The sequence below is a fragment of the Emydura macquarii genome, unplaced genomic scaffold (assembly GCF_026122565.2).
Source record: "Emydura macquarii macquarii isolate MOO-44397 ecotype Brisbane River unplaced genomic scaffold, CSIRO-AGI_Emac_v2 contig_2676, whole genome shotgun sequence".
NCBI lineage: Eukaryota > Metazoa > Chordata > Testudines > Chelidae > Emydura > Emydura macquarii.
In genome coordinates, this window is record NW_027132813.1 from 29,592,485 (window position 1) to 29,616,499 (window position 24,015).

At 40.6% G+C, this 24,015-nt stretch overlaps 1 protein-coding gene across 3 annotated transcripts in view; it reads right to left on the reverse strand.

The window, feature by feature from the left end:
• Positions 1-24,015, reverse strand: part of NRXN1 (neurexin 1) — a 753,679-nt gene that overhangs the window by 482,606 nt on the left and 247,058 nt on the right. For 2 of the 3 annotated variants that reach the window (XM_067565120.1, XM_067565119.1), the window contains exons 1-3: positions 23,915-23,960; positions 10,014-10,217; positions 7,774-7,800 (exon numbers count right to left, since the gene is read on the reverse strand). In XM_067565120.1, the coding sequence (XP_067421221.1) occupies positions 7,774-7,800; positions 10,014-10,188 (202 nt within the window). In that variant the 5' untranslated portion in view covers positions 10,189-10,217; positions 23,915-23,960. Of the gene's footprint in view, positions 1-7,773; positions 7,801-10,013; positions 10,218-23,914; positions 23,961-24,015 lie in introns of those variants that run through there. The other variant, XM_067565125.1, reaches the window with a different exon arrangement.

A 24,015-nucleotide genomic window follows, 5' to 3' on the forward strand; every position in this document is an offset into this window, starting at 1 on the left:
TGGGTCAGTGAGGATCCTGCTGAAATACGTTGACTCACGTACTGACAGCAAAACTGGACTAAAATCTGGTTTCCCTGGGCTACTTCCTCCCACAGTCTGGGGAAAGGACTTTGTAGTCAAAGGGTCCTCTGTTTCTTCAGGTAATTGGCATCCAGCAGTCCTAGCAGTTCTGTGGGGTACTCATCAGATGGAAGTCCTGGCAGCTCCTCCAGGTCATCCTCCAGGGACAGGGATTGGTTCAGCTCAGTCCCAACTCCAGGGGCCAGCAGCAAGGCATAGGAATCCGACTCCTTCTCTGGCTCTCCCTCAACTGAGCTGGAGGCCTCACTTCTTATACTTCCTGCCCTGCTTCTTAGCATCCTACGTGAGGGGTGGGCCCGGCCTGGCTTCACCCACCATGGGAGCAGGGAGTGGTCCCTCTCCTTCAGGCTTGAAAGGAGACCACTCCTCCTCACTACATGTCCCTTTCTAACCTGCTTTTATCAGTAGCAAAACAGTTAATAATGTTGACATTTATCTTTAGGCTTCTGAGTTAACTTCTCCTTCACTGATAAAGATGAGGCATGTCACATCTCAGAGTTACTGTTTCAGGCTCTATGGAGGCTCAGGCAGACATGATGGCACAAATTATATTCATTTAATGTTTTTCAGAATATCTTGGGGGAAAAGAGGCCTAGAGGCCTTATAGTCTTTTTAAATGAAAGATGAGCTTCTGGAACAGAAGGTGGCTTTTTTTTTTTTTTAAAAGAACTTCTCACCGAGACTCTGAAAGTCAGTCCAGCTACAACCCTGCTCATCCTTCTCAGACAAACCTTATGATTGTTACAATCTATATGCATGCATTTTTTCCACAGACATTTTTAATTTTTAATTGCTGTCAGCACCTGGGAAAGGCCGCATCAACTATTTATGATTTTTTACAATATTTTATTGATTTTTTAAAAATATATTTCAATGCTATTTTCATGGCACAGTATTTTGAATTCTCTGTGCAGAGCTTGAACACCCTAGATGATGGAGAGGCTCCACAGGGAGTGAAGAGGATTCTAAAAATAAATTATACATTTTTCACAGTTACAAAATGTCTTTAAAAACCCCAAAGGACAAGATTAAACCTGGATAATAGAGGAAAAATAACTTTTTAAAGTTAATCCTTATTTTCCCCACACATATTGAAATGGAGAACTGGCTCTCCTTTTCCCTCCCTCTACTTATGACAAGCCCAATTATGACCCTTGATGTGCACCTGCACAGGAAAATAAGGGATTAAAAAGTGATTGCTTAATTCCCTGTGCTCACTATCTGTATCCCAGGTAGCAGTAGTGGCAGCAGGTTGTGGGGGATGGGGGGAAGGAGCAGAAACTGGAAGCAGGTCTTCTTGTGCAGGTGGGCAGGCCTTAGCTGTGCCTTCCCATCACAGGCATGCCAGACTGTGCTGCTGAGCTGGTGCAGCAGGGGGCGTACTCTGCATGTTAAAGTATAGGCACCCCCACCAGCCATGGAGTAAGTGGGGAATTGAGAATCAGATTGTGTGTTTCCAAGTCTGCCCCTGGGCAGTGGTGCACTAGAAACTTAAAGCTTGAAACAAATCCCTATTTAGCTCTGTGGGTCTGAAATATCCAAGCTGCTCTGATTTCATTTTGCTTTTGTATATCAATCTGTTTCCCTTTTCCACCTTCCCACGATGTTCTCTTTCAGCTGCTGGTGGATGATGGTGAAGGAGACAGCTGGGGGGATCCAATGCCCACTCTCTCTCTTCTATATAGTAGTGGATGCTGGTTTCATGAGGCTGTGTGGGTGGACAGTGCTGTTTCATGATCATGTTGCTGGAACAGAAGGAACCTACCATTCTTCTGATCTGAATCTACAAAGCACAAGTTATATATAATTATTCTTCTCTCCCTCATACATTGCTCCTCAAACTGAGGTGAGTCACTGACTGAACTCTCCACAGATACCGTGCTGATTTTTGCTGCACTGGCTGTAACGTAATGCTCCCTTACACTCTTTTTAGCACACATCAAAAACATCTGACACAACTTGATGCCGCTGTATTGGTTGTGCCAATTTACTCTAGCCAAGGATCTGGTCCATTGTGCTTTGTTGCTTTTCTCCATTATCCAGGATGGAAAAAGAAGCAGGTAGCATCTATTTTAGCCAGTCTTTTCAGCAGATAATAAAAGGAGAATACATGGATTAGCCATTTTCATCAAAGTAGATTGTGCAACATGCACAAGAGCACAGGTGGCAGCCTCTTAATGCTGCAACCAAATAGATTACAACAAGCAGTAGATTTCAAGTGGCTGTATGGTTCTTATTTAAATTTCCCCACTGCTTGAACCCTGTAATGAAGGCTGAAAATGGATTGCATTTGAACATCGTTTGATTATCTCTTTAATTCTCCTGCTGTTTATTGATAGTCTTCTATGATTCCTTGGTTTGCCCAGGATTTGCAGCATATCTTGTCAGTGAAAATTCCACAAGAACAGGTGTTCCTGAAGCATTTTCAATCAAATATAACGTACACTTCTGCAGAGCATCAACATGAAGAAAGCTTGGGGGATAAGGAACAGAAAGGAGAAAAAGGCAGGGGAGAGAAAAAGAGGAAAAGGTTGGAAGGAGGAAATATGGTAAATAAAGGAGAAGAGAAGGCAAGTGGACGGAGGACAGAGAGAGAACTAGAAAGATATAGGAGCAGAAAGGCAGAAACAGAACAAGGAAAACAAGACAGAAAGCATTTTTACAAACCCATGAAAGTTCCTCCTAAACTGGACTGATGGGCCAGTGTAGAGCGAGGCAAGTTGCTGTGGTCCCCAGATGGCAGAGTGGGTGCATATATTGCAGTCACAGTACTGCCAGTCCATGCTGTTCATGGGGCTGGATTCTGCAATCCTTGCTCATTCCGTGTAGCACTTGTACATGAGTAGTGTTGTTAATTTCAGAGGGACAACTTGTACGAACTGGTCCATAAGGGAGCAAACCAGCGACCCAGAGAGCTGAATGTAAATCTCTTATGTGACAATATACAAGACCTAGCTATGGGGCCACTGGATTGGTCCTGTGTAGCAATATTTCACAGAGGAAAAAAAATCTATTTCTATTATTCCCAGAAAAAATAAAACTCTTTTTGCTACATTGAGCAATGGTGTCGTGTCCAATTCTTCCAGAATCAGATAACTAATTAACATGCTAGTCGCTGTCCAACTTATAAAATTATTACTTATTTTTTTATTATTGTAAGTTATTAGAGGCTCCTTTTAGATTTGGGGCTCCACTGGGCTGGGCACTGTACAAAAACACAGAAAAGGCACAGCCCCGACCAGAGAGCTCACTTTCCAGGACTAAGACAAGACGCAATAGATAGAAGAAATAAACAAAAGGTGTAGGAGGGTGAGATGCCAGTAAAACAAATACTCTGTGCGTAAGAATCAGGAGTCTCGGTAGTCATGGCTCACCATCTTGTCTAGCCACTAGTCAGCTGGTAATATTTTGTAGGCATCACAGCAGAGATAAGAATTAAAGAGGTATTTAAACAAGGACAAGGTGGTTATCCAGCCCTTGTCAGTGAGGCTCACCCATTGTAGTAAGTGAAAATCTAAAGTGAGATAACAGATCTCTACTCATACTACAGTTATTCAAAGAATTATTCTACATCTGGTATTTAAGTCCTAGTCAGTGAAATCCTGCCCTGTTGGAGTCAATGGCAACACCCTTTGATTTCAATAGCACCAGGATTTCACCCATTGAGTCTGGAGGCAATAAGCGCATCAAAAATTTACAATGGCCCTATAAGATTATAACAGTGCTACCATGACATCTGATCCATGTGAAAAATAATATACTTTTAGGATGGGCCAGGACCTACCTTTATTTTATTTAAGCAAAATACCTAACGATTTCAATGCATGTTTTGTCTAAGTAAGGATTGCAAGATTTTGCCCTAGGCTAGTTTACACAGTGCTTAAGATTATTACCTTTTTGAAATAGGAGGAGGCAACACAATGTTATTATCGCGTATTCATTTTGTATAAGAAAGGCGAACACTGCCCCACACGCTGGATGTACTATATTGTATTTGGATTTGAGAGCCTTTTGAAAATTTAGCAACCTATAGTAACCTCCATTTCTCCCAAACCCACATGGAAATGAATTGTCTCAACGTAGTTTCCAAATTTCCCCGCCCAGTCAGAGTTGCTAGTACACATCTTGGGGGTTGCCCTAGACTCCAACTTTTTACAAACCTCGTTCCACCAATTTCCATTATAAGCTTCAGAGCTTTTGGGTTTGTTTGTTTTTTTTACAAGGTGCTTAATGCAAAGCAGCCCTCTGCATGAAAGTTATCTGAGCTGTCATCTGATATTTTTCAAAAACAATTCTCTTTCAGTTTGTTTCTGAATGAATGCCCATGTTTATGAGACCATTAAAGACCAAAATGATAGCAGGCACTCTGATTTACAGTATAAACTTTGCCCCGGTGCTAGTCTCAGCCTTGACATGAAAGCACCAGCAGTTTCAAAGGATTATATAATTCGCCCTCAGACTGCACATTAATACATTTACAGGTCTGAAAAGCAGGCTGTAAACTGATTTTAAACTGGGTTGTATCAGACAACAGCATTTCAGCTATGACGTTTTCTCAGCAACATAACAGGGTTTGCACTAGCCTGTGTTTATGTTTAAAGATGATAATTTTCTAACCTAACAAAGAACATAGTTTGACATTTGCAGGGCATCCATTTTTTCATTCATAGGCAATGCAAGCTGAAAAACCATGTCTCAACACAGTAACTAGGTCTTCAGTTTCCCAAGAGTGACAGGCAATGAACAGTTTCCATAATATTGTTTACCAGCCATAGCTCATTGGCAACTTGTCACCTGATAAATCTTGAAATTTAAATCCTCTGTGCCTCTCGTAGAAAAGATTTAAAAAATCCCAAAATGTGCTGACTCTTACTGCAGCCCAGCATGTGTCAAAAAGCAGAGTCATGACAAACATGTAAAAGAAAAGAATCTTAAAATTAGCTTTGGTTAGCCAAATCATTGAGAAATGATCATCTGAGCTGCAGGGAGCTGAATATAGATAGAGGAGAAGTGGAAGGGGGAGGCAATAGTTTATTCACTGTTGTTATTCACAGTAGGAAACAAACTGCTTAAATTCATTTTTTCTCTCTCTCTGGCTCAAACATTGATTTTTTTAAGAGCTATGTCTCCAAATTCAAAGCAGATAATGGAATATTTACCTGCCCTTAACTGTATTGCAAGCCAGGTTATAATACACAGTGTCAAAATCCAAAGAGTAGAATTACAGGGGTGGTGTTAAAGAACATAATCTCATATATAGGCAACAGAAATTTGTGCTAAATAGTGGAATAATTTTTCAGGGATTCCTTGACACGGAAACTGAATTTATTTTTATAAACACAAAAATAGGGCTGTTGTATCAGGCTTTCAATGGAATAACCCCTTCTCCCCCCAAAAAAGAAAAAAAAATGTACTGTAATAAATTATGTGATAAATTAAGTCACAGTTCAGGACTATGTTGTTCTGTTGAGATTTACTTTGTTTTGGAATTATTGATATGCATTCCCCTCAAAAAAAATTTAAGCACCACCCTTTTTTTTTAAGTAAGCAAATGGCTACCAAGAACAATAAACCACTATAATTGGAAACTTGTAATACAGGAACTGAACATTAAGTGTTACCTAGTAATTGAGAAATTCCAGCAACTGTGGAAAATTAAGCATTGCAGTACTTACCATGATGGGTATTGAAAAGATCAAAATAATCCACTAAATACACAAGTGACACCCTCTTTTGATAAAGGGAAGTTAGAAATAATCATGAAAATGTATTTCTTCTAAGGCCAGAAAGCCCATAAACAAACTGCAAACAAAAATGACTATGATATGAGAGGCTGATAACGAGGATTGTCATTTAGAGATTATACCAGTATAGTCTGCGGACAAGAAGGGCTAATAATAGCAAGGGTCCACATCCCTGATCATTTCAAGCCCATATGATCTACTTTAGTGCCATCTCAGTGTTTGATCAAGAGAGAACCTACTAATGTCCACAACTCATTTTAGGTAATTTTTATGACGCCTCATCTTGTCCAAAGTTGATTGACAGAAAGCAAAACAAATGATATGTTATGAATTAATAATTCCAAATTTCTTCCAAGATATTAATTCTCCTCTGGAAGGGATTTTGTGAAATTCTATAGGAAATCAAGGACATCTGCATTATCATCTCTTGTTTCCTTCAGAAAATAATTGCATTTGCCAGCAGCAACAAGGTCATTGCATTTGTGCCAAATAGCTACTTGTTTTAGACCTAGAGACCTATCCAATAAAAAGACATGCCCAGTCCTTGGGCAGGCACCAGAAATGGGCTTTTGGGAACTTCCTTGACCACGTATACATATGCAACAGACAAATGGACATACTTTCTCCTAGAACTGAAGCCTTAGCAAACGCTATTTTTATGAAGAATCCATTTTATCGCTTGGTACAAGCAGACACATTTGTTTTACATTAATTTAAAATACAATTTTAAAAAGCATTAAGATTTTAAGTATGAATAAATTTTAGAATTCAATACTCACCTAAAGAACATTTTATAATATGATTTCTGTTTACCTTCTTTGCAAATAAAGCATTACTTCTGTTCTCAGGCAGCTTGTTTAATGCAGGATCTTCATGGCACATTATTGCATATTATCTAGAAGGAACTATAATTTCCTATTTTTCTTCATGGACTAGAAAAATATTATGGGTAATTATTCTAACTAGTTATGGAGAGTTTAATACTATTTGCTATGTTTAAATAGTTTTTTATTTGGCTTTTAATATTTGTTTAGGACCAATTCTGGACAGCAAAATCTGAGAGAAAAAATAAAGCAACTAAAAATCTATGGTACTTACTATAGATAATTGTGTTGACACCATTCGGGAGCTCCACAGACTCAAAATAAAATCACAGTCCTTTATACCCTTTCAGAATATAGCCTCTTAATCCAAATAATAATCAGAAAGAATACAATTTAGTCCAATCATCTGGCAAATATTTTCCTCTGTTTCATTAACATGCATAGCACAAATAAAAATGTTCAGTTTCAGGGTTCTTACATGATTAGAGTGTAAAAAATCATCATACAAATGTAGTTTGTCAGACACAATAATGCCCTTAACTTAATACTATCCATATATTATATACCCATAAAACAAGGGCTTAGTAAAACTAATTGTACAGGAAACAGCAAGTAAATATGGTTAATTGCTTAGGCAGATTATGAATATGAATTGTTGTAGTAAGGACAATTATGTTCAGAGAGTCTCACCACACATTAGATGTGAAAGGTCAAGGAAACTGGACAACAATGAGAAAAAGACTGTAGAAGGTGGTGGAAAATCAGGAATTCTTGTTCAATATCCCTTGGCTATTGCCAATAAAAGAACCCAGCTAGATGAATTCAGTATGATAGTTATGTACTGTGAACTAAAACTAAGGCTATGACAAACGTTGAACTATTTCCACTTTGTTTAAAACCTTTTGTGTCCTTAATTTATTACTGAAATTTAAGTATGTGTGAAGGAGAAAATATTCAATTTATAGTAGAGAATATATGATGACTTTTTACACCCATGTAATTAACTATAGCATTTCAGTACTGAGTTAATAAATGCTTGTAAACTGTACACAATCTTTTCATCTAAGTTTGCATAATTTTATAATGGAGGAATAACATTTTAAAAATTTTGAATAGGCACTTACTGGAATTACAGTTAATCCTGATACAGTCTAGATGGGGAAGAATAGATGAAAAATGAAAATTTATCCTTCAAGGTAATAGCTGCAGACATCCAATCAATTCACAGTCCACCCTTCCGGGGACAGACACATGCAAATATGGCCACTCCATATGATTAGTCTTTACATATTTCTGTAACCCAGATATACTGCAATAAAACTTTATAAATAGAAATGACAATATAGGGTAAAAAAAATGGCCAATTTCAAACAAAGCTACATGGTGACAAATCTAAGTGAAAAATCATGTTTAGCTGTCAAAAATGCTTGACTGAGGCAGGCCACAACTTTCTCCCCATCTGTGAAAGAACAGATAATTTTTCTCAGTGTAATTAAAAAGTGCTCCGTCACAATGGGGCATACAGCAGGCCAAGCCACCTTCATACATCTTGGACCGCTATTATATACTATACCTCAAAGGCAGACTTTTTTTTCTTACTATTAAATTAAGTAGTAAAATATAAAGCACTTTCTATGTTTGTAAATAGTCTTTCACACTGTAGTATATGTTTTACTTTACATAAATGTATACAATCAATTCACAGCAGAACAATGACTGCATTTAAAGTCTCATCTTAATAGCTAAGGATATTTTATTTGGAAACTCCAGGAGTTAAGGAATACCATCTCTTTTCAGCTTAGTTCTCTCCTAAGAATTCGCTATGTTTATTTGTGTGGAATAAATATTACAGCTAACACAGGTATTGATTTTTCTTTTACTTTCCTTTTACATATATCTACTGTATATGAAAACAGATTGGCTTGCTCTGGAGAATCATGTTGGATTATGACCCAGGATTTTAAAAATATGCAACACTGTTTTGTACATACAGTAATTTCTTTTCAAAACCTTTGAGGAGCATAAATAATATAAAACCTAGATTTTGTTTCCATATAGCTGAGTTTGTCATGTGTCGTCAACCGCATCAGAAAAGTGGTTGCAAACAGCCAAGGACCAGCACCAACACACCTCTTACTACAGAAAGCTTTCCTGAAGGAGACCCCACATTGCCGTTTTGTGATTCAAAACATTTTATCAGCTTGCAGTAACCCTAGGCTGTCACGAGAGGGAACTATAAGAGAACAGTCAGAGAGGACCACTTGGTTGTCTTAACTTTTAATTCCCTTCTCTTCCCTTCGACCTCTGGCAACTTTGTTCCTCTCCCTCGCACCTCCTGTAAATATCAGGATAGTAATTCAGTGACCTACTTTTCTACATAATGGGTGTGAGCTCATCATCATGTTATCTACACACTTTAATATTATGTCTATGAAAGCACCACATAACCAGCTAATTTAAATAATTATTAATCAGTCTTGAAAGTAACAATATAAAATAAATCACTTCATGGAACCTATATGAGTTTTTATTCACTGTGTTTGTTCTCTTCCATACTCTCTCTCTTTCTCTCTAAAAAAAGAATATAAGGCAAAGTTAAAAGGGCTTGTGGAGTGATTATAGAAAACAGTAACCTAACATTTTGTTAATTATATGCCAAACCAGGAAAGCATTTTTTTTTCTGTAGAAGGGCTTGTGTTTTTTGTGTTCACATGGCTGTTTGCTGAGGGCCGCAGACTTCGGGCATTGAAGGGTTGTGTTATCATTTGACAAAAATACCACTACAAAATTGTTCAAAAAAGAGAAGATGGATTTCACTAAAAAGAGAAAACCAAGAATGCACATCAGTTGACAATGTGCAATATTTCATGTGTGAAAATTAGAAGTTTTTTGATTATGCATGTACATGGCATGTTAATTGGTGGAGCTAAAATTAGACTGACCTACATATAACAGCCAGAGCAGTTTCTCTCCGTACGCTCAATTTCTGTAACTGCTAATTATAAAGAATCTGTGGGTAGAGACTAATTCTCAGAAATCAAGTTAGTTAAAATTATTTCACATAGAAAGGTCACTGATGAATTGGCTTCTCTTTTTAGAGCACACAATAGTACAAAATATATTATGATGGGTTATGTTAAACTGTGTAAAGAACAAAAAAAATGCAAAAATCAAAAGAATATAATTCACTAACTTTCAATAATGGATGTGTGTGTTTATATATATGCATGTTACATATATATAATTTCATTTTAATTTTAATGTCAAACAGGCTGTTCAATAAATGCTTGCAAGCAAAATAATAATAATAAGAAGAAGAAGAATGCTGAAGATGTTAATTTCTGGGTGGGGGAGGGTTTGTTACCTAGGTTGACCGTTAGTTTAACTCGTCCTGCATCCAGCTCTAAACGAAGTGTATCTGCAGATTCCCTAGAAGTAGTTGCCATTAAAATACCATAAGCTCGCTGAGACCTGAACCGTAAGGACACATCTTCTGCCTCTGTATGCATCACAAGAGGGAGCTGTATTTTCATAAACATACTTCCATCGTAGCTTAAAACTGTTGCCTCTGGAAATGGACAAGAAAACCACTAGTTACAAAATAAATAGTTATGCTGTTTCTATGCTTCTAGAAAATCCGACATGTTGAAAAATGGTCTATACAGTAGAATCTCAGAGTTACAAACTTCAGAGTTACAAACTGACTGATCAACCACACACCTCATTTAGAACTGTAAGTAACAATCAGGCAGCAGCAGAGACACTCCCCCGTCCCCGTCCCCCCTCCAAAAAAAAAAAAAAAGAAAAAGAAAAAAAAGGAATTACAGTACAGTACTGTGTTAAACATCAACTCCTACAAAAATAAAGGGAAAGCAGCATTTTTCTTCTGCATAATAAAGTTTTAAAGCTGTATTAAGTCAATGTTCAATTGTAAACTTTTGAAAGAACCACCATAATGTTTGTTCATTGTTATCTCCATTCCTGAAGTGTTTGTAACTCTGAGGTTCTACTGTAACAATAATTGTTGGCATACATAAGCAAAGTTGATTTGAAACCACAAATCTCAGGTTTGGGGGGGGGGGGAAAGCAAGGTGATTTTTAGACTTATTTTAATGAACTCAATTGCTATACTTTTTTAAGGCCCAATCCAGCAAACACTTATACATATGGATGACTTTATGCACATATGCATAAAATCATACATGCAAGAGCTTGCAAGATCGGGGCTTAACTGTGTAAACGTCAGTCTAAGCTATCCAGGTCAACATTATACTCCTGTCTTGAAAGCTCACATCTGGCTCATTTACTTTGATCATTACCTTAGGGCTTTTTTTGTTTAAGCCAATCAAGGTTCTTATTACCCAGGATATGGTTATTCCAAATTTAACAAAAAGAACCCTTAAGGTATTCTGGTGAAATGTGTAATGATTCCTCTTGTGGGTCTGGGTGGGGAACAAATCATCTCACATCCATGATGATTGTGGAATGATGGAATTACAACGATATTTATGAACACTGAGACAGTCTCAACAAGAGAATTAAAACTGGACCCAAAATTTTGGGGGTAAGAAAAAACTGAGGAAAGCAAATAACTGTCCAACATTATAAATAACTGTCAGTTTCAACCACCACAGAGAATTCCCCTCTTGGGAGGCTTTGTGATACGGCACAGTGTCTGTAAGACCACTGAGCAATTTGTCATTTTTAGTATGTTTTCCACATGCTGGGAAACTAAGAAGTGTGCAATATATATGTGGGTGATTTTTGTGTGGAGGCACAATGGTTTACTGGAAGTGATTGCTGATTCTGTTTCTGAGTCTTTTTAGGATATTCATGAGGAGGAGGAATCATCTGTGGAAATAGTCCATATACCTAGCCAAATTATCTGATGCTGTAGCCAAACACTTCCCCAATCTGAGCAGGCCAGTAGGACCATGGACAATGAAGTGTCACAGTGAAAGAAATGGTGGGCACATCAAGGACCTGATTCAGAGGTTGATGGAGTCAATTGAAAGATTTCCATTGGCTTTGGCAGGACCCAGAATCATAGATCAGGAGATGACTAAACCCAGGAAGTTATTAACCATGCTGTTTTAACCCACCACATTGTATGTATAGAAGTATTTTACAGGGGGACAGGGAAAACTACTGTGGATTGTTTATATGCCCCTAGGTTAGGAGAGGTCTTCAACATTTTCCCATTCTACCAGATCATTTCAAGCAGAAGACATTGACTGGAAAGTCTTGGATGTTGAGGACTGCATGGAAAGTGGCTGATGGTTTTGGTCCTCTGGTAAACACATTGGCTTGATTAGAAATAGAAATAGAAAACATTAAGTGAGAGAACCTCATACTGTCACAAAGATGTCAGTTCTTTGCCAGATAGCAGCTAAAATGGATTGCTGGCTCAGAGTGGTGAGAGCAGACTGCATTTTATAGATTGTGGGTGCAGCCAGAAGTGTCAGGCAAAGTTTGCTCTTGTTTGTCACATTGAGTAAATTAAAGGAAAGAGATGACCATGAAAGGACTTCTTAGGTCCAAATTCCAGTTTGGGATTCAAAATGCTACACCATTTTCCTGTCAACAGATTTTTCCAGTTAATTTCAGTGGTCAGGATGTCCTGTTACCAGAGGATTTCATTATCCAGCTGGAGAGGATGGATGGTTTTGTGATTGAGGCCCTAGACTGGGAATCAGGAGATCTTTGTTCTATTTCAGTCTCTACTACAGGCTTTAGTGGGCAAATAAAGTTACTTATCCTCTCTATGCTTTAGTTTCTTCATCTGTAAAATGGGGATAATTATGCCTTAGATCACCAGAGTATTATGAACCTAAATCCATTTGTATTTGCCAGGAACTTGGATGCTACAATGCATACCATAGAAAATACCATAAGGAAAATCAAATGGTGACAAGGTTGTTGGTTTACTAAGCATAAATTATAAAAGGTCATAGCCTTTTCTGGGTCACCCTCTGCAATCACTAAAGAAAGAAAATGTGTCTACTTTTTCTAGACGAAATACTCCAGTGAAAAGGTAGGTCACTGCAACCCGGTCTGAAGGCATATAAACCCTCCAAAGTCAGAAGGGAATTGGGTTACATAATTTGAAATCAATTACCAATCACTAAACACTCATCAATAAAATTATTTGTGAAAGTTAACCAAGCATGGGAAGAAGAGATTGCAAATATTTTTCATCAAGGTTTTAGAAACTGCAAGTCTGGAGGATTTTATCAGTTCTATCTTTGCAGAAACAAAAACAGTCCTAGGTAGGAGGAGAAGAGGTTTTTAGCCCTTTTTAAATCTAAAATCCTTCAGGCTAGACATTCTAAATGATTTATTCTCATAGTTCTGATGAGAAATTTCATTGTCGAAGCATCTTTGCGCACCCCAGTTAATTCCAATTTTAGACAATCCTCTGGCTCAGTTGGAAGGGGCAGTTTTATAAGTGAAAAGTCAAGGTGTCTGGTGTGTGTCGAGAACTCCAAGGACCTTTATCATGGTCAAAAAGGATTTGATACAGTTACTGAAAGCCTGGAATAAGACATTCTAATTTGCATGTTAGTTTAGGAGGAGTTTAGAACGGTTTTAAATATTCAAATGAATGCAGATGTACTAAAAACACAGAGGGTGTGACATGCTGAGCAAAATCTTTTCTTGTCCCCCATATCAGAAAAGATATTTTAGGGTTCACTATAGATTCCCCAGAGATTGAGTAGCAAGAAGGCTGCAGCATCACAGACATGGCTTAGTTGTGTGATTGGTATGTATTTTACTAGCTTACCCTGGGGTACTCTGTATTTAGCGGTATGACAGAGATGTTAGCTGGGGTCAGAAAGATAAGAAAGGAGTGGGAACAGGTATTGATTTGATCAGCAATGGCCTTCCAGGATTTCATGTCATGATGAGTAGACATGATGTCCTCTGTCCTTTTTCACCCTACCACGCCAGTTATTTTGGAAACAGATATACCAAAAACAGTCCAAGAAGCTGAGCGGAAGACCAAATGATGAAAGGCTTTTGGACAACAGCTCAGAAATCCATTCAAGTTCCAAACTGTTGGGCAAACTGCATGGGTATCACAATCAAGCGTTGATGGACTAGAGCACAGAAGTGCCCTAAACAAATGACAAAATTGGGGAGTGGAAGGAGGATTTGATCAGCATGGTAACAATAAGAATTAGGTCAGCACAAGCACCAGAGAGCAATATCATCACTGCCCAGAAATGCAAAATATGACAGTGGTGCATTGGAATCTATTTCCAGCTCTGCCACTGGCCTGCTGGGTGACCTTGGGCAAGTCACTTTACTTCTCTGTGCTTTAGTTTCCCTACATGTAAAAACGCAGCTGACCTCTTCTGTAAAGTGCTTTGAGATCTACTGATAAAAAAGCCCTGTATCAGAGCTAGCTGTTAGCAATCCAAGAGAAGAGAGTCTGTGGGAAGAGGCACTGTTAACAAGAAATATTTTCCTAAGGCTGTAATATGCAGAGCACTACAGTACTAGCTGTCTCAGACATCACAGAAGTAGATTCTTCTCCAGGTTCCTGAATAAGAGAGCTGTAGGGAGCAGTCTCTCAAATTTGGTGGGAGATCCATGAGCTTTTATACTATTCTTCCCCTCCACAACCCTTTTCAAATCTTCAGAAAGTATTAGTAAACAAGTACCAGAAGGCAAAATTCATTTGGATTTTGTTATCCTTCTTCACTGCCAGGTCATGGTTTCTGGTGATTCTATGGTGTCTAGGGACTTGTTAATAATCCTGATGAAGTTATAGTGAATCACGTTCCAGGGTCTGGTTCAAGGGCATTGTGCAGTAAAAGACTCTCCACTGACTTCTTCTTTAACTGTTACTATTGATATTGTGCACAGTGGAAGAAGGAACCCACGAGCAGGTCCTAAAATGAAATTTACAGGCATTTTGTTTTGTAGGATGTTGCAAAAAGTAAAAATATCCTTTTGGAAATTAACACTCAGATTTTCTGACTCCCATGTAAAACAGGTGGAAACTGGCTCTAACAGTTTTTCTTCCCATTAGTAATATTAGGGAAACTAAAGTACTATGGGAATCAGCTATGGGAAGAAAGGTGAATGCTAAAAATTATTCTTTTGTACAAACCGAAAGCTCATTATTCTGAAATTCTTTTACTGATACTCTTTTTGAGAAACTGAGTCTTTCTCAACACATTTGCTCACACACAGTAATTGGTCTTGTAACGTCTGAGTTTAGGAGGCCAAGGTCGACCTGTTCATCCATGTTCTGTTTATCTCACAGAGTGGCAGGCCTGGTATTAGCTCGAGTGGGATTTGAATCTTGCTGAGCAGGGAATGAGACTTCTTTCCCCCTCCCTCAGTCCTGGATGCAGTGCTAGCTTGAGTGAAGCAGGTTGATTTTTTTCCTCTACTCCCATCTGCTTTCCTCAGGCTCCTGGTGGATCAGGAGTGTCCTCCCCTGGTTCCACTTCCTTTGTCCTGACTGGCTGGCTGAATTGCGTCTGGTCTTTACGCCATTTCAGGGGTTTTCTTTTCTCAGATCCCAGGATGGCGCCTTTCTTCTACATCCTTGCTCTCGTGCCTTTCTGCCTTATTGTAATCTTTATGTTAGAATAAGTTTATGCAGGATTTCCTGGAAAGCTTTGGTCAATTTTTTTTTTTGAGGTTAGGAAAGCATTTTTCTCCATGTAAAATGTAAAAGTAGCTCACGCAGTATGAGGTTTTGCACTCTCTCTCTCTCTCTCTCTCTCTTTTTTAAATTTATTCTCAGCAACCAGGAGATCTTGGTTTCCTTCCTTGCAATTTTTACAGGCATATGGATTGTTGATTTACAAGGCCTATCTAGCAAGATGAGAGCCTGAATAAGTGAAGGAAGCTTAGATTGGTTATGCAGAGCTGGGTGAGAGTGTCAAAGGGTTACTGTGGATTAAGCCTCTCTTTCTCGGTGTCCATGATCCTCACATGAGTAAGGGGATGCAAAGCCAAATCTCATTATTATGTGCATGCTGGTGGCTACATAACCCCTTCCAATCCCATAGACCACTGAGTGATGGCCCTTTCACATTGACCGTAGAGCCTGATATTAAGATCTGTACTGGATAGATATCTGCTGGGCAGTTTGGGGAGGTTTAACTCATTCCAACTGGCTGTTTAAAATTAATAAAGTTATGGTCTCTTTTTAAACACAAAACATTGTCTTCTGTTGTATTACTTCACATATCAAGGTCCATCCAGTTCCACTTAATTGTTTTTGATTCATGACCAATTGCATCCTGATATAGAAGCATGACTGGGAGAAAGTGATGCATCTTGCTTGGAGCATCTTGCATTGCTAGGTTGTCTCACATTAGGGACGACAGATTTTTTTTAACCTGTTCAGCTGCTCCAAAGAGGTTCATTAGATTAAATGCTACTAGAGCAGAAGTTTGAGCTCAAAATGGCTGTGATAAATGTTTAATAATATGCTACTTGTTAAGAGAAGGCACAGCTTCTAGAGCAGGGAATAACAGTTTTACTATCATTACAGTGCTGGAAGCACAACAGTGAAACAAGGAAAGATCCTTTATTAAACAATTCTGGAGGCCATTGATACTAGCAGGTTTTTCTTTTTTTATGGCAATATCAAATCCCAGGTACAAGGAAGGAGTTATTCAACAGAAGTGAGATGTTAATCCTTGCTTGGTAAAAAACTGATCAAATGATTCATTTCTTGGATGAATTTATGAACTGTTAAAAGCTTAAAGAAATATTTTTCCTTCATGTCTTATCTTTATATGCATGCTTGGTGAAATTCTCAGTGCCTGATCTGTTTCTACTTAAAATGGTGTCATCTAGATTAATTCCACTGAAGACAATGGAGTTACACAGATGTAAAACTGGTGTGAAAGGATAATCAAGCTGTTAAGGTTGATATAAACTGGGGTTTTCTAAATTGCCTAAAGGAGTAGAAAATCCAATTCCCATGGACTTTCTCCTGAGTCTTCCTCCTGTCCCCTTTTGGGAAGCCCAGTTGTATTATGTGTTATTCTCTCATTTGTTTTTCAAAAAGGAGACAAACTCTCAGGAAAACCTGCAGAGGGCCAAAGGGATGTTGTTATTCCTCAGTTTATACCTTAAGCAATTTGGACAGAAGGTTCCATACCAAAGAGCTAGAATTAAGGACTATAATTTAAAAAAAAACCAAAAAACCAAAAATGTTTTCCATTTAAAATTGAAGACTTGAAGCTGTCTGATATCTGTAATGTACTCATTGTTTCTGTTTTCATAAGGTCCAGCTCTGAAAATACTTACCCATCAGAAAAGCTTTACTCCAGATGTAATCCCATAATAGTTTAGTGGGACTACTTGAGTGTTTTAGTGCTTACTGGATGAAACCCACAAGTGCCTGTTTTATTCTATTTGATTGCATTTCACAGTATTTATTTAAGCAAGCTTTGTGTATGTTTTCTGTCCCACATGCCTCATTCTAGATTTATGCTCATTGTGGCCCCGATCCGATGCTCACTGAAGTCAGCAGGAGTCCTTTCACTGACTTCAGTGGGTGTTGGATCAGACCTTAAAGTGCCAAGTATCCGCACAACATGAATTTTCGTGGCTCATTGTCTGGCTTAAAATCAAGGGTGGTTTTTATTGCCAAGGTTTTTTGGGATTTTAATTCTGATGTGCAAAGACTGCTTTCATGAGGTGATAATGAGAGTACATGGCAGTCTATATGAACAAAATGTAAATCATGTGCCACAAATTCAACTATGACAACCATCATTACCATTTCATAAATCTACAGAAATCTCTATTATTCTAGGATATGGTTATTAGTGAATTAACAGGAAGCCCCCACAAGTGAACAGATGTAACAGGAAGTCCAAGATAAGAGGTATGGATGACAGTTCGGGTGGAGTATCTTTCTGTGTGGACCAGATGGAGAATTTCTTCCACTTGGACAAATAGGTGGTCCTAGTGGAAGGTTTCCTACTGCCAAGGAAGAACTCTCTGACCTATTCCAAATATTCCATCTCCAGAGGGTTCAGCCTTGGAGCTTCCAAGCTTTGAGGTAGAGAGATTCTAGATTGGGATGGCGAAGGGAGCCGTGATCCTGAGTGATTAGTGGAAGACTGATAGGAGTCTCTACCAAAAGGTTGAGAAGCGTGATATACTAGTGTTGGCATGGCCAGGCCCAAGCTACCACGATTATGGAGGACCTGTCTCTCCTGACCTTCAGAAGGACCTTGTGGACCAGCGGGATCAATGGAAATGAGTGGAACAGTTGACCTGTCCACGGAATAAGGAATGCATCCATAATTGATCCTGGACTGTGATTTTGGAGTGAGCAGAACTGCATGCACTTCCTGTTGGATTTCGTTGTGAATAAGTCTATATGGACAATCCCCCACCTCTGGAAGATGTCATTCACCACATCCAGATGGAGAGACCATTCGTGGGTGGAGATTGATCTGCTGAGATGGTCTGCCAACACGTTCTGTGACCCCAACAGGTAAGACACCTCTAGATTAATCAAGCGAGCTATACAAAAATCCCAGAGATTGAGGGCTTCCTGGCACAGGGGAGAAGAGCATGTGCCACCCTGTCTGTTTATATAGAATATCGCTGTTGTATTGTCTGTTCTTACTGATATATATTTCCCTTCCAGGTACGCACTGAAAACTTTACAGGTGTGGCGCTCTGCCCACAGCTCTCTCACGTTGACGTGGGTTGATAGCTCTTCCCGAAACCAAAGTCCTTGGGTCCTGAGCCTTCCTAGATCAGCCCTCCCCCCCAGGTCCATTGTCGAAGTGTTGGTGACCAAGCTCAGGGAGGGGGACGGGGCAGAGAAAAGGACTTCTGCACAGACTGCTTGTGAGTTGAGCCACCAGTGGAGTGTTTCCAATATGGATGGGGGGATTGAGACTCTTCTGTCAATTTGAATTCGGGATGGGTGGTAGATTGAGGCAAGCCCTGCCTGCAAAGGTCTGAAATGCAGGCTGGCATGCTAGACAATGTACGTGTATGCCGCTAAATGTCCAGTAATTTCAGACAGTTCCTGGCCATGGTAGTGGGATACCATTTCCATTAATCTATGATGGAACATATGGCTTGGAATCAAGAGTCTGGGAGGCAAGCCCTGGCCTAGTTTGAATCTAGCACTACTCCTATGAGTTCTATTCTCTGGTTAGGTGTCAGAATTGATTTCTGCACGTTGACCAGGAGGCCTAACTTGCTGAAGGGTTGATCTTATGAATTTTACATCCACTTCCACCTGTTCCCTGGAGTGGCCCTTGATTAGCCAATCCTCCAGGTATGGATAAACTTGTACTTTCCACTCTCTAAGGAACGCAGCCATGACCGCCATGCATCTTGTAAATACTCTGGGAGTTGCTGAGAGGCTGAATAGTAGTACTGTGAATTGATAAGACCAGTTGACAATGAAGCAAAAGGAACCTTCTGTGTCTTGAGATGATTGACAAATGGAAGTATGCATCCTTCAAGTCAAGAGTGACATACCAATCACCCGGATCCAGGGAATGATCGAACCCAAAGAGACCATGCGGAACCTCCACTTCTTCATGAATCAGTTGAGGTTTCATATGTCCGCCTTTGGCTTTTGGGTTTAGGAAGTATCGGGCATAGAACCCCTAGCTCCTTAGCCCCCCAAGAAACCTTTTCCACTGCTCCTATCTCTAGGAGCACTTGCACTTCTTGAACCAGAAGTTTCTCGTGAGAGAGGTCCCCGAAGAGGGAGAGGAGGGTGGGGCTTGTAATGGCGTAGGGAGCTGAATTGGCGGGAGTATCCCAGTTCCATCATGCGTAGCACCCGGCATTCTGATGTGATTTGGGCCCATATCTGGGTAGAAGTGGGATAACTAGTTTAAAAATAAATGAGGTGATGGAGCCGAGATTTGAGTTGGTACATCATCCTCGGATGCACTCTCAAAAGTTGGTTTTGGGCCCAGTGGGTTATCTTGCTAGACCTGCCCCACGATTGGTGAAGGGCTGAGAGGGTTTTCACCTATAATTCCTATCTCTCTTGAGGCCAAAGTCCTGTCTCTGATGAGACAGATAGAATTGAGGAATGGGCCTGGGGCTTAAAGTGTCTCCTTTGTGGTGCCAGAGTGGGAAGGCCTAGGGACTTGAGGGTGGCCCGAGAGTCCTTGAGGCTATGCAATTTCGAGTCAGTTTGCTCCGAGAATAAGGCCTGTACTTTGAAGCGGAGGTCCTGTATTGTTTGTTGGACCTCATGGGGGAGAGGCCTGAGGCTTGTAGCCATGAGTTCCTGTGCATTGCCACCCCTGAGGCCATTGTGCAGGCTGCTGCATCAGCCGCATCCAGAGCCCCTTGAAATCACCTTGCCCTCTTCAACTAGGGCTGTGAACTCTGCCTTGAAAACTGATGGAATGGACTCAGCGAACTTCAACATGGACCTCCCTAGAGTTGAAGTTCAACCCTGCTCAACATTGCTTGCTGGTTTGCAACACGGAGTTGGAGCCCCCCAGTGGAGTATACCTTCCTGCCAAAGAGGTCTAACTTTTTTGTGTCCTTTGCTCTGGGCATGGGGCCTTGCTGTCTTTGCCACTCATGCTTGTTGGCCGCTGTGACTACCAATGATCCTGGACTGGGATGGGTGTAGAGATATTCATGGTCCATAGATGGAACAAAGTACTTCCTCTCCACCTTTTTTGCGGTTGGGGGAAGGAAGGCTGGGGTCTGCCAATTCACCTTCACTGTGTTCTGAATGGTTTTTATGAGTGGCTGGGCTATCCTGGCTGGCCCCATCAGGCTATAATATCTGTTATAGGGTCTGTGCTTCCAGAGAACTCCTCAACCTGGAGCCACAGGTTTTGGACAACTCATTGAAGGAGCTCCTGCTGGGCCCTGCTGTTATCTATGACCAGTGCTGGCAAAGACCCCATGACTGCCTCATAGGTGGATGAGGATAACTCCCCCCCAATCGGGGCATTCTCCTGATCCTCTGCTCCCAGGGGGTCCTGTGGTGCCAGGGTCAACATCAGGCTCGGTGCCGGAAGTGGGGTTGTAATCGGTGCTGATCTCGGTGTCAAGCTGACATATGACCTCCAACCAGGGAAGCTGTTATCTGTTCCCAGAGGCTAACAAGAAGGAGCATCCCATATGAGGCCCCTGGGACTGATGGAATGCCCAAGGGGTCCAAAAGGGCCACTCTGCCGGGATCTGCCATGGGGGTGGCCATGGCATTGAGGAGGGATGAGCCGGACTTGGTATCTCCCTCTCTCACGATGCCAACTTCGCCTGTAGGTGTAAGACTCCACCTCAGCATTGGATCCTGAACAATCACTCCTTGGAGACCAGGGCAGTGCGGTTCCTGTCGGTGCTGGTGATCAGTTCTGGGGAGATGGTGGGCAGGGCATCATCAAAGGCTTCCCCTTAGAAGGCATCAGGTGTTTTTTCAGTGCTGAGGGCTCTGCCTCTGGAGTGCCTTCCCTTGCCCACAGTGGTAATGCCGTGCTCTCAATGAGCTCCCTGGTTGCCTCAAAGGTCTCTGGTGTGGATGGGAATTGTAAGTCCCCCCCCCGAACTTCCTGTGTGGGGACTCCAGAGGTACTGAACTTTACGGATCTCTTCCTGGGGCCAGAGTTAATGGTACCATGGCCATGGGGGAGGTGCCTGACTGACTCAACGCGGGTTGCACTCCACTCGAGCCCTTACACTCACTTGGTTTGGGCGTTGGCGAGCATCCCGTCTGTCTTTTTCTGTTTCTTGTGCGGAACGGGGAAATGTGAGCAGTGCCATGCTTGTGAGGTGTCTCTCAATGCCAGTGACCATGGCAGTGCCAAGAGTCTCTTGCTTCAGAGTACTTCCTGAGCACCACATCTCGTACGGTTGGCAGTGTGCTCCATATCGAGGTTGATGTGCTGGGCACCAGTTCAGATGAATTCAGTGATGTTCAGAGAACTACCTCCAGGAGCATAAACTTTAACCTCTGGCTCCTCTCCTTCTTTGTTCTTGGGCGAAAGTCTCTACAAATCCTGCAGCGATCCCTCTGGTGAGTCTCTCCAAGGCATTTGAGACAGGTGGTATGAGGATGGCTCCTGGGCATGGGTTTCTTGCAAGTCCCACCTGGTTTAAACCTGGGGCACTGAGGCATGCCCCGGCTCTGGGAAAAAAAAGGGGGGAAAGGTGATCCTGAAGGGATCCTACCTAATTACTAGCTACTAACTTAAACAATAACTATTTACATGTGAAACATGGATGACCACTAAGAAGGGGACACTTGCAGAGCAAGAATAACTGATGTTCCAGCGACCATCACGGACGGTAAGAAGGAACTGAGGCGGATGGGGAGTTGGCATAGCCCTATATAGGAAGCCATGAAGGCGCGACTCCAGGGGGCTCCAGAGCCAACCCTACAGATACCACTAAGGGAAAAACCTTCTGGCGACTGTGCATGCAGCGCACACACCTACTTGGAATCAACATGAGCAAGCACTTGAAGAAGAACTTACTAGTCTGGAACCAGCATTTATTTATTATTCATTCCAAAAACAAGCTACTGGCGCTGTAGTGAAGATAAGTCAAAGGAAGAAAAGCAAGGGAAGGAAGGGAGAAAAAATTAGGGGTCGTGAGTGCAGTGAGGGGTGAGAGGAAGAAGGCTTTAAGAAGGAAGACTTTAAAAATAAGTATCAGAGAAAAAAAGAAAAGGAATTATTCAAAGGGGAGAGTGAGAGGAGCAATAGAGTTCACATGAAGAGGAGGTGAAGGATGTGGCTAGGATCTGAGATCTGGCTGGACATAAGAGTACATTTTGAAGACAGCAGCAGATCAGGATATTGGAATATGAAGACTGAGGTATAGGTTACTGAAAAACAAGGAACCAGTTCAGTCATCCCATTCCTGACTTTGTAATTAGCAGTGATATGGTCCAGACACAACAGTATTTTAAATTGTTATAAACTCTTAAGGGGATTATGTTTTATATTTCCACCTATATTTAAAATTTAAATATTCATGGCATGTACTAAAAATTAAAATGATAGCATATGAAAAATGCTGGGGAGCTGAGTAAGGATATCTGAAAGGATTTCAAACACCTTTTTTGAGACAGTTTAAAAAGATTGATAATCAGTAAAATCCTGAAGATGTTATCCTGAAAAAGCCAGTCTGTTCAATCAGTCTGCTTCAATTTTAAAAAAAAAACCTATTTTATTAACATATTGAGTTCTGCCCCATAATTTATGTGTGGAAGGTCTAATAATGGCTTCCTCAGGAGCCATTTTACCATGGTCTTTGCACCTATCACAGGGGGATTCCACAATGTGGAGGTGGAAAAATTGATTTATGATACTGACATATTGAGGGGGAGATGACACATCATCCCTCCCCTTTCTCTCCCCTTCCCCCCGCAACCTCACCCTTTTCCCATAAGTCACTGCAGACTTCGGACTAGAGCTCTGTGAATTTTTTATATGAAACTTCTTAATGAAAAAAATGCAGATTTGGGTTGAATACAGGTCAATTTCAACAAATTGCTTCAGACAAATAAATAAAATATCAAGTCAAATAAACTATTTTATCAGGAATGTTGAAATGAATGTTTAGAGATTAAGAAAACACTGATTTTTGGGCTAGGTTCACAAGGGGACATAGGCATCATTCACACAATGGGGGAGGATGAGGAGGCCTCCCTTATAACCAATAGCCCGGTGTTTAGGACATTCATCTGGGATGTAGGTTTTGAATCACCGGGCTTGAATCACCACTATGGAGCAGAGACTTGAACCAAGGTCTCTCACTTGCAGGTGAGTATCCTAGCCACTAGGTTATTGGGCATCCTGAGGTGGCTCTCTCAATCTCTCCTGTTGAAGTTGTTCTACTTTGTATAAACTCCATGTGTGTTTCTAACTCAGATATGCTCCTTTTAACTTCCCTCTACCAGCAGAGCTGGAGGGAAGAACATCCTATATAAGGAGTAAGGGATGGCATTCTGTAAGAATTTAAGCAGATTGCATTTAGGTGATGCTGCATGGTCCAGTGACAGTACACTAGACTGGAATATGGGTTGTGTACCCATTTTTACCACTGACCTGCTGTGGGTGAACAAATCACTTTACCTCCATTTTCCCCTTTACCTTTTGTCTATTTTCTGTTTAGATTGTAAGCTCTGTGAGGCAGGGGCCGTGTCTTACTATGAGTTTGTAGAATGCCTAAAACAATGGAACCTGATCTTGGCTAAGGTCTGTAGGCAACACTGTAATATAATAATGCTACATTTTAACAACACAAGAGAAAGTCATTATAACTTACATCTCTTTCCTTCTTCGCAATTACATTCTTAAATCAGAGATTCTTATGTGTAAATCCAAAAGGACAGAATTTGCCCCTTAATAGTGCTCATTCCCAGACCT